Source organism: Bos mutus, chromosome 3, assembly GCF_027580195.1.
Source record: "Bos mutus isolate GX-2022 chromosome 3, NWIPB_WYAK_1.1, whole genome shotgun sequence".
Classification (NCBI taxonomy): domain Eukaryota; kingdom Metazoa; phylum Chordata; class Mammalia; order Artiodactyla; family Bovidae; genus Bos; species Bos mutus.
Genome location: NC_091619.1, coordinates 14,132,101 through 14,142,320, shown reverse-complemented (window position 1 = coordinate 14,142,320; position 10,220 = coordinate 14,132,101). Strand labels below are relative to the sequence as shown.

At 43.1% G+C, this 10,220-nt stretch overlaps 1 protein-coding gene across 1 annotated transcript; it reads left to right on the top strand.

Moving 5' to 3' along the window:
* The first annotated feature begins 2,076 nt into the window (after window positions 1–2,076).
* Window positions 2,077–6,245, top strand: TXNIP (thioredoxin interacting protein). The gene is made up of 8 exons (XM_005898525.3): window positions 2,077–2,594; window positions 3,078–3,150; window positions 3,268–3,415; window positions 3,624–3,726; window positions 3,860–4,116; window positions 4,221–4,377; window positions 4,490–4,641; window positions 4,774–6,245. The coding sequence occupies exons 1-8, from the start codon at window positions 2,345–2,347 to the stop codon at window positions 4,807–4,809; spliced, it is 1,176 nt and encodes a 391-aa protein (XP_005898587.1). The 5' UTR covers window positions 2,077–2,344; the 3' UTR covers window positions 4,810–6,245.
* Window positions 6,246–10,220: the final 3,975 nt, after the last annotated feature.

The window sequence follows — 10,220 nt, the reverse complement described above, 5'->3', positions numbered from 1 at the left end:
CTGTTTTATAATATTGTCATTATGTATGTATTTATTTGTCAACATTTTGGTGTTTCAGATTTACATACACTTCCATATCTATCAACCTAAAAACTCTCTCAGAAGTTATAATTAAACATTTTAAAATTACTTTAGTGAGAGTCTCACCTTTCCTACTCTACCTACTTCAACCAATATTGTCGACCAGCTAAAAACAACTCAGGCCTTATTGGTTAACTTTCTTAAACAGGGTGCCGCCTCAAACCCACACACCCTAAGGATCAACATGTTCTGTTCCCCTTTTTGTTCTGGGGGTTGGTCCTGTGGGTGTGTGTTTTCCAGTAGTCTTGATGCCTGATTCTTGAGCTTGCTTAGTAGTGCAGTTGGGTTGTAACTTGTTAGCCTTAGGGTGTCAACCCAGTTAGGGTGTGCAAGAGCAAGTAAGAAGGATCCTTCACAGCAGTGAATAGCCATCTTCTTGCTAAGAGGGTAGGATCTCTATATATTCTAATGCTTCTTGTTTACTTCCCCATCTCAATCTTGGGAACACTGTCTTCCTCTTTCTAGCACAAGAAATGAGGTAATAATCTCCTGATTCTCCAACCCATGGGGAGGAACTCAGGAATCAAAGAAAAGGGAGAAGAATTCCTGTATCTGTGCACACAAGTCTTTCTTACTGCATCTCTGAAAAATTTCTCAGGAGTCAGCTCCTAAGGCACCTCACGGCCAGCTAGGGAAAAACCCATCTGACAGAGAGCCAAATAACACAGGATGAAGAGTCAGGGTTTCTTTTAGCTTGAACATACAGTGTGCTAACGATCCTTCTGTCTTTTCTTCCCTTTCTTACCTATTTCTAAACAGTTTAGGGGGAAAAACTTTTCAAAGACTGCAGAATGGTTCCTTCAAACAGAAACACGGCCATCTTTCCCTGACACTTTCCCTCTGACGAATGACAACTTTCCTTTTAACTAACTTGAAGGCTGTGAGGAGTGTGGGCAGCAGATTTAGAGGTGTACCTCTGATTTAGTAAGTTGGAAAGGGGACGAAGACAAGAGAGTTAAAATAACTCAGGGAAGAGATGACTAGAGTGAAGCTTTTTTTTTTTTTTTTAGTTACTTTCCTGGAGAAGCAGGGAGTGAGATACTCAGAGCCCAAAGAACACACTTTAACGAAGAGATAATGAGGTAACTGGGAGAACATAAAGTGTTCCCTAACTCTGCAGATCAGGGACTGAAGAGATGACGGGATAAGCGGCAGGATGTGGACACGCCCGTACTGTACCGGTCCAGAGAACAGAGAGAACCGAGTGGAGGACGCAGGGGCAGAGGCACACGGACCGGAGCCCCCAGCCTCCAGCTCAGGGGCCTAGAAAGGGAGTGGGGGATGGCCAATCAGTCCCACATATTCGCTTTGCTGTGGCCGCTGCAGAGTGGTTAAAATTTTGTGACAAGTTCTCTTTTCCTTCCCACACAGCCGGGATTTTTTTATGGGGGGAGCGGGGAGAAGGAGGGGGTTGTTTGTTGATTTTTGAGAGATGCGGGGCAAGAGAAGGACAAAGAGGATCTTCCTCAACAGTAACGACTGCACTCCCTGTCCTCCGCCCCATCCTAAAGTATTCTTGGAGCTCTGGGATTGTTTTTCACACGACTTGCGATTTGTGAGCCGGGAATAAACAGTCGCCTCTAAATTAATTACACTGGCTGAGGTTAGGCACGAAATTCCATCATAAGCACATTTTCTTTTTACCTCAAAATATAGCTCCCACTCCAAAAGCATCCGCACCCGCCCTTCTAAGACCACTGGCCTCGGATAGATTTTGGGGTCAGCGAAGCATTCCTTGCTTGAGCACATGGGAAGCCGCCCATAGCCCCTCCGCCCCCTCCTCCCAGCCCCGCAGCGAAGCACAACAACCATTTTCCCCGCCAGGAGCACACTGTGTCCACGCGCTGCTGCGACCTCGCTGATTGGTAGGGCTCCTGGTAAACAAGGAGCGGGCAGCCAATGGGAGAGCTGTGCACGAGGGGAGCACGAGCCTCCAGGCCAGCGCTCGCGTGGACCTGCCTGCCGGGCTACTATATAAAGCAGTTTCCGGCTCTCAGTTGCAAACTATCCTTTCGTCTTCTGAGGTGGAACGCTTTAAGCCTGCCCGCCGAGAGCCGGAGCTTTCCTCCAGCTGTTAGAAAGAAAGAGCTTATTTTTCTCTTGCAATCTCTTGATATAACTCGCGACTTACATTTTTGGGTGGACGTGTTTTTGAAAATTTAGTAGAGAATTGAGAAGTGAAAAAGTTTTAACTTACAGCAAAGGGTCCTTTGAGAGTTTTGTTTTGTCCTCATTTTTAACTGTTAAGCAAATCCAGCCCAACATGGTGATGTTCAAGAAGATCAAGTCTTTCGAGGTAGTCTTTAACGACCCCGAAAAGGTGTACGGCAGTGGGGAGAAGGTGGCTGGCCGGGTGATAGTGGAAGTGTGTGAAGTCACTCGAGTCAAAGCTGTCAGGATCCTGGCTTGCGGAGTGGCCAAAGTCCTGTGGATGCAGGGATCCCAGCAGTGCAAGCAGACGTTGGACTACTTACGCTACGAAGACACGCTTCTCCTGGACGACCAACCAGCTGGTAAGTGACCCAACTGTTTGCTGGAGGTTGAAAGCGGATTCAAGAAGAGAATTGATACGGATAAAGCCCACACTGTAGATCCTAAGTTGCTCGGGTTGTGGGGTTTGAATTTTGTGTGGCTTCTTTATCTTTTTTAGCTTTAACTTGCAAACCCCCACCCCACCCCCAAAAAAGGGTGATTCGTGCAACTTCTCAGGGTGCTGTGTTCTGCGGGTGATCCTGAGGAATGTTTACTTAGTTATTGAAAGGTTTTTATGTCTTAATAAATTGCTTGTTCTTTGCTTCTTGTTTGAGATGTTGATAGGTTGAGCCCTTCAGCACTGCAGGGCTTTGCAACTTTTTGCTCAGCGAATGCATCAGTATCTCATTTAAGAACATAAGGGGTTCTGCATTACTCTTGCACGCTGCCCAAGAATTCCTTATTGCACAGATGGATTTTAAGTGTAACAAGAGACCTAGAAGCTTCTTTTTCTCTCCCTTCAGGTGAGAATGAGATGGTGATTTTGAGACCTGGAAACAAATATGAATACAAGTTCGGCTTTGAGCTTCCTCAGGGGTAGGTTATGAATTAAATGCATCTGTGATCTTATCTGTCTGTAAAAATCTTCCCCTCTTTTGATCAGTTACTCTTCTTGGAGAGCATTTTTAAATTGTTTCCTTTTTCTTGATAAAGGCCTCTGGGAACATCTTTCAAAGGAAAATATGGGTGTGTGGACTACTGGGTGAAAGCTTTTCTTGATCGTCCCAGCCAGCCAACTCAAGAGACAAAGAAAAACTTTGAAGTGATGGATCTAGTGGATGTCAATACTCCTGATTTACTGGTGAGATTCATTTTAAGAGTTTATTCTTCTGGGTTTCAGAGATAAGTAGTTAGGTTTTTAGGGCATTAAAGTGAAGCCTGTCAGGGAATCAAGTCCTTAAGTCATCAAGGTGGGAGAGAAAACCACCTACTTTAAGCAGTGGAAAGAGAAGCAGAGAAAGGATCTCTAGAGATTCTTAAAACGTCTTTTTCCACTTCATTCTACATAGGAACCTGTGTCAGCTAAAAAGGAGAAGAAAGTTTCCTGCATGTTCATACCTGATGGGCGGGTGTCTGTCTCTGCACGAATTGACAGAAAAGGATTCTGTGAAGGTAAAAATCTAGTGCTTAAAATGAGAGACTCTTAAAACAGGAACTGTGGGTTTGGGAGTAAGGGCAGGAGCCAGGAACAAATTAAAAGTCATGGACTGCACTGAGCATCAGTTTTCATCTTTCTCATTGCCAGGTGATGAGATTAACATCCATGCTGATTTTGAAAATACGTGTTCCCGCATCGTGATCCCCAAAGCTGCCATTGTAGCCCGCCACACTTATCTTGCCAATGGCCAAACCAAGGTGCTGACGCAGAAGTTGTCATCAGTCAGAGGCAATCATATTATCTCCGGAACCTGTGCATCATGGCGTGGCAAGAGCCTTCGGGTGCAGAAAATCAGGCCTTCTATCTTGGGCTGCAATATCCTGCGAGTTGAATACTCCTTACTGGTGAGTGGATGGGTGGGGTTGGAGAGAGAAATTGTTCATTTGTCAAAACGATAGTGGTGTTTCTCCAGGTTTCTAGCCTAACAAACTGATGTCTTCCTTTCTAGATCTACGTTAGCGTCCCTGGCTCCAAGAAAGTCATTCTTGACCTGCCCCTGGTTATTGGCAGCAGGTCAGGCCTCAGCAGCCGGACGTCCAGCATGGCCAGCCAAACCAGCTCTGAGATGAGTTGGGTAGACCTTAACATCCCAGATACCCTAGAAGGTGAGCCAGACAAATGATATTTTTTTCCCCTCTGGCCTGGGTGGGTTTGTAAAATTGTGGTTAGGCTTTTCTTGGCTGGGCTTCTTATTGTCTCCATGCTTTATCTCTCTAGCTCCTCCTTGCTATATGGATAGCATTGCTGAAGATCACCGGTTGGAGAGCCCCACTACTCCTCTGCTAGAGGACACAGATGGTTCTCAAGACAGCCCTATTTTTATGTATGCTCCTGAGTTCAGGTTCATGCCACCACCTACTTATTCTGAGGTGAGAATTATCATTTACCACTACATTTGTCCTAAGCCTTTTATAGGAAGTTAACTTCTCAGGATTTCCGGACTGGATTGTTGTGTTTTTTCTTACGCAAGCTAAAATACTCTTTTTCTTTCTTCCTCCCAGGTTGATCCCTCCGTCCTGAACAACAATGTGCAGTGAGCATGTGGAAGAAAAGAAGCAGTTGTACCTACCTGTTTCTCTTCATCTCTCTTCCTGGACTCTCTAATTTTTTAGAGACTCAACAGTCTCCACAGTGGGGTACAGGTCCACCCCAGCCTCTTGACTCTCCAGTGTGGGAGGTGATCAGCAGGCAATCTCCTGGGCCTTAAAGGGTGCGCACTTGTCCTCAGCCAGCGAGATGATGTGATACAGAGTTTTTTGCTAGATGGGTTTAAAAACACATTAGAAAAAAAACTAAGGCCCATCCCATTTTCTTGAATCTCTTTGAAAATTGAGGCATTTTCAGTAGTTTTGAGTAAGGGGTAGAAATGGCATCCTGGAATGGTGTTCCCACGGTTGAATGGAGGGGATTATATAATAGAGATATTGTTATAACAATAGATTTTGAACCTCTGCCATGTGGAGGAGAGCCAATTTAGCAAACTAAGAAAGTGAAAAGAAAAAATGGTCATGGCCAAAACTTTGGGAAAAGGATGTTCTTAAAATCATTGTTCCCCATTGTTTGTACACTTACAGAAAAAGAAAAGCCCTTCAGAATTGATTGGGTTTGGACTTTTGAGCAAGCTTCCCATGCGAATTAAAGGGGAGGAGCTCTTAAGTTTCATTGTTCAGAAAGTACTTTTAATCAGTCATAAGGCAGTAGTAACTGTGCCCCACCAGAGGTCTTAAAAGCCATTTTTAGAGCTTGTTGCACTGTGTTCTCCTGTTGGCAAACATTTTTATGTGGGAGAATTTTTTTTTTTTTCATGTGACTCCTTGGAATTGATTCTGAGGCGATGTCCTTAGCACTTTAGTTTGTGTCAAATTTGGGTTTTCCTTTCTCAGATGTAAGCTAAAACTGGTCTACTATGTCTCTAGGGGTAAGCACAATGACAGGGAAAAAAAAGTATTACTGCTTTTGAGACTTTGTCGCAGTGTACAGAATTCTGCAGTTCTGACACTGATTACGTAAGGGTTGCTGCTATCAGCCTTGCCCACTGTGACTTCTCCAAACCCAAGGAGGAACCCTAGATAAAATGCCCCAACACTGTGATGAGAGCATCCAGATGTTGCCATGAGAAACCAGAAGGCAGATCTTCACAGAAGCCCCAAGGGCTCACTCCTGCCCAGTGTTAGGAGACAGGGTTGTTGACAGCTCCTGTCTCACTGCAGCCTCTAGCACTTGGTCAGTCACTCTCCGCCTTAGCACTTTGTTCACTGTCCTGTGTCAGAGCTCTGAGCTCGCTCTACCCTTTTCTGAAAAAGTATGTGGGCTGAAGGTGGTTTCATTTTTTGTTTTTTAATTGTATATCTTTTTGTATGAGAAAAACTATATTTTGTACTTAACCAGATATATTTTTCACCCCAGCTGGGGGTATTCTTTGTAAAAAAAAAAAAAAGAAATAAAATAAAAAGTTTTTTTAATGGCAAAAAAATGTTTCTCTTCTTGTCTGTAAGATAAATTGAAGTTATTAGAAAGAAAATGTGCCTAAAGGAGCTTTCCCCCTTACTTCACAATTCAGATTGTTGAAAACCCTATAGAGAAACCATTTCTTATTGATCCTAAAGACTGTAGTCAGAATGGGGGTTCGGAGGGTGAGGAGGGAAGGAATTTGAGCTACGCTGTCTTTTGTCCAATTCTGGGGTCTTCTGGTGGTCTGACCTAGTTTTCTACATCTTTAGTTAATCATTACTAAATTTCTTCAACTTTGGAGTATATAAAGCTTTTTTTGTTTGTTTGTTTAATGAGCTCCTGAAATACAGAGAAATGAATTTTGTAAGGGCATTTGGGAGGAAAGTGTTATGGTACTTTTATTTCTTATTTTGATTTCATCATAGTTTCTTGGAAGTAAAAATGTGGTTTATATGTAGGAAGACATAATACAGGACTAAAGAATTTTTACAATTATAAATATCAAGTTTTTTGAAGACAGCTACCATTTTTTTTTAATCTCTGCAGCTCCTAGAACAATTCCTATCCAAGCACATGATCATAACTCAGTAAATGTTTGCTGAACATTCAAATCCACCTTCCTCTTTAGGGTATGCTTTACAGTTCCTGTTACTTCTTTGTAGAGTAATAACAGATTGATACCACAACTCCACCTCTAATTGAAATTATTCCTAAAGGAGTGACTTACAGTGATAAACCCCGAGATGGCAGAGGTTAACATACTTTCTGATTTCTGTTACATTTAAACTTCTGCAGACAAATCTAGTCTTAGCCTTTATTAGGAGAGGGGGGTTGGCTTTTCTGTGGATCTCCACATAGTAATTCCCAACTTCAGACTCCTAAAAGTTAATTAAAAATGAAAGTGTTAGTTCAGTTGTGTCTGACTCTTACGACCCCATGGGCTGTAGCCCACCAGGGTCCTCTGTCTGGAATTCTCCAGGCAAGAATATTGGAGTGGGTATCCCTTCCTGACCCAGGGATCAAACCTGGGCTCTGCATTGCAGGCAGATTCTTTACTATCTGAGCCAACAGGGTTCATAAAATCAATGTAAATTGAATAGAAAGTGGGATTGAAAAGATTCTTTTCCAGTTCAGTCTTTGTGTCTAGCTTTCATTCTCAGTAGTTCTTTTGCGCCTCCTGTTTTTTCTTTATCAAGGCAACAGGTTCTAGCTCTGTTGCCATGGTGACTGTCACCTTCACTCTCACCTTTGCCTCCTCCATTTCTTACCTGTTCACGAATTTAGGGCCTCCTCCCTCTTTCAAATCTGTGACCAGATTTGAAACCAGGTCAAAGTTGATGGAAAAGTTTTTCTGGAGCTTGTTTTCCAGGGACTGGAGGGGTGGGGCAACGACAAGAGCTGGCCAGAGGGCAGGACAAAAAGAAGGGGAGACCGTGGAGCACACAACTCTGGTTGTTTGTGTACACAGCCGGGCTACTGGAGTGTGATACAAGAAGGGGATGGAGAGGGTAGATAACTTACAGCCAAGGTCTGATAGAGACTTGAGCCTTGAAGGGCCAGAACATATGCATCCCCTCCTGATAGCATAATAGCTCAAATCCAACACAGTCCAACAGAACTTCTATAATGATGGAAAGGTGGTACATTTGTACTAATACAGTAGGCATTATTCACACATGACAAGTGAGCTCTGAAATGTGTGGCTGCTTTTACTGACAAACTGAGTTTTTATTTTTGTTTGTTTTAAATTTAGTTAGCTCCATGTGACTAGTGACTGGCACAGAAAAATCTGAGGAAGGAAGGAAGCAGCTATAGCTGTTCACCCAGAGGAAATACATCCCTCCCTTAAAGCACAAAAGTCTCTACTGGACTTCCTTTTGACTTTGATACACAACTCCTACCTCACCTCAGGATATCTGCATATGGGCTCACTTAAGTAGTCTTCCTTGGGTCCTAGCCAGCTATTTCTCCATTTAAGTGGGTGGATATTTTGGGTCTTCCTTTCCCATACTCTTCTCATATGTCTATTAATTTTTAAGGAACTATAACCTACACATATACCCATTAAAGGAGATCCAGTTCTTAGTATCATTTATTCATCAGGTCTAATCTGGTATAGGAAGCTTTAAAAGAAGACAGAAAGAAAACTATCTAAAGAGAGAAAATAGCTAGAGAAAGTAAAATTAGTAAGAAAAGAACTGATACTTCTACAATCAGGATCCTGGACCATCTTGATAACTCTGAACAGACTGGAAAAAACAAAGATATAATTTGGGAGGGAAAGTATGGAGAAGATCTGACCAAGCACCTGGTCAATAAAAAAAAAAAAAAAAAAAGCTAAAGGTTATGAGGTAGGCTAAAGAAGTGACTTTTGCCCAGTTTTTCCACTACTATATAGACCTTTTCCTAGAATTCCTTCCATGGACTATCTCTAGGTGACAGAATTCGTAAGATGGATAAGGAAAATGTTTTGCCGACCCTCCAGTGGCCCAGCCCTTGTCTCAAGCGTCCTGAACTCAGTAGTTCTAGAGTGAAAAAAAAACAAAGCAACTTTTCTCCCAGTCTCTATTCTGTCTCTATATCCACTTCCATTTCCTAAGCTGAAAAACTCCCTCTCAGAGATATCTACAGATCCAGGGCTGTGGTCCTGGCCCAATAGGTGAGTCTATAGCCTAGAAGAAGTTCAAGATCAGCCTTCTTATACTATTAAGGAGAAATAGTATAGTGTGGTAATTAAGCACATGTACCCTGGAGTCAAGCTATCTAAATTCAAATCCTACTTCCAAGACTTAACAGACTGTATGACCTTGCAATTTGTTTAACCTGTGCTACAGTTTATCTGTAAAATGGAAAAGAATAACAGTACCTACCTTAGAAGATTGCTGTAAGGATTTTAAAAACCTATGGGAAGTGTTTCAACAATGGCAAACAAGTGCTTTTTTAAAATTTTAAATATTTATTTATTTTTGGCTGTGCTGGGTCTTCATTCTTCCCATGGACTTTCTCTAATTGCCGAGAGCAGGACCTACTCTCTAGCTCTGGTGCCGGGCTTCTCATTGTGGTGGCTTCTCTTGTTGCAGAGCATGAACTTTAGGCGCACGGGCTTCCATAGTTTCAGCTTGTGGGCTCTAGAGTTAGGGTTCAGTGGTTATGGCAAACAGGCTTAGTTGCCCTAAGGAAGATGTGGAATCTTCCTGCACCAGAGATCAAACCTGTGTCCCCTGCATTGGCAGGTGGATTCCTATCCACTGTACTACCAGGAAAGTCTGGAAACAAGTGCTCATTTTCTAAGATATCGCGAAGGCATATTCACCACCACCACCTTGATTAGCTCAGTCCCAGGCATATCCCCAGAACTGTCTTCCTCTGACCTGTCATAAATAACCATTCTCTCTGTTCCTCTGAATTCCCTTCCTGTGTTGGGGGAACAAAGGAGTCTGAGAAGAGGTCGGGGTACAGAAGCTGACTCCACCTTAGTTAATTCTGTGGTGGGAGAAAGGTGGCCCATTACTGGGACTCCCGACCACCGGGCCAGGACAGGCCCTCTGCACAGCCCCATGGTTTAGTTCTTTCGTACTCCTGCGTGCTTCACAGGCCTCTGGAGTAACTCTGTTACTCCACCTTCTGGAAATAAGTTAATTGAGCTCTCAACTTTTCAGTACTGTGGGGTTGCCAGAGTCGGAAACGACTCAGTAACTAAACAACAACAAACTTTTCAGTACACAATTTCAGGGGAAAGATTCCCACCATTTGAAGTGATAAACTGAGAAACAGAGAGTGATGGATATACAGTGTGACACTACAAAGAACTCTCAAGACTCCTCATTTGAAGGTATTGCATTTCATTTGATTTATTTCCCTAAGGTAAATGCATGACTGAGTAGCACAAAAACCAGTGGAGGTGAGCTCCACTGATGAAGCCCAATTTAGCCAATTTAGGCTATTCCTGTCTTGTCTTGACACTTCCCTTGGTGTGACCCTGCTGTGTCCCCTAGGG

Bases quoted from the DNA above. Each gene is read 5' to 3' on its own strand.
- TXNIP (XM_005898525.3), top strand. From the start codon at position 2,345: ATGGTGATGTTCAAGAAGATCAAGTCTTTCGAGGTAGTCTTTAACGAC. The intron at 2,595-3,077 runs GTAAGTGACCCA...CTCTCCCTTCAG, and splicing joins CCTGGACGACCAACCAGCTG to GTGAGAATGAGATGGTGATT. The intron at 3,151-3,267 runs GTAGGTTATGAA...TTCTTGATAAAG, and splicing joins GGCTTTGAGCTTCCTCAGGG to GCCTCTGGGAACATCTTTCA.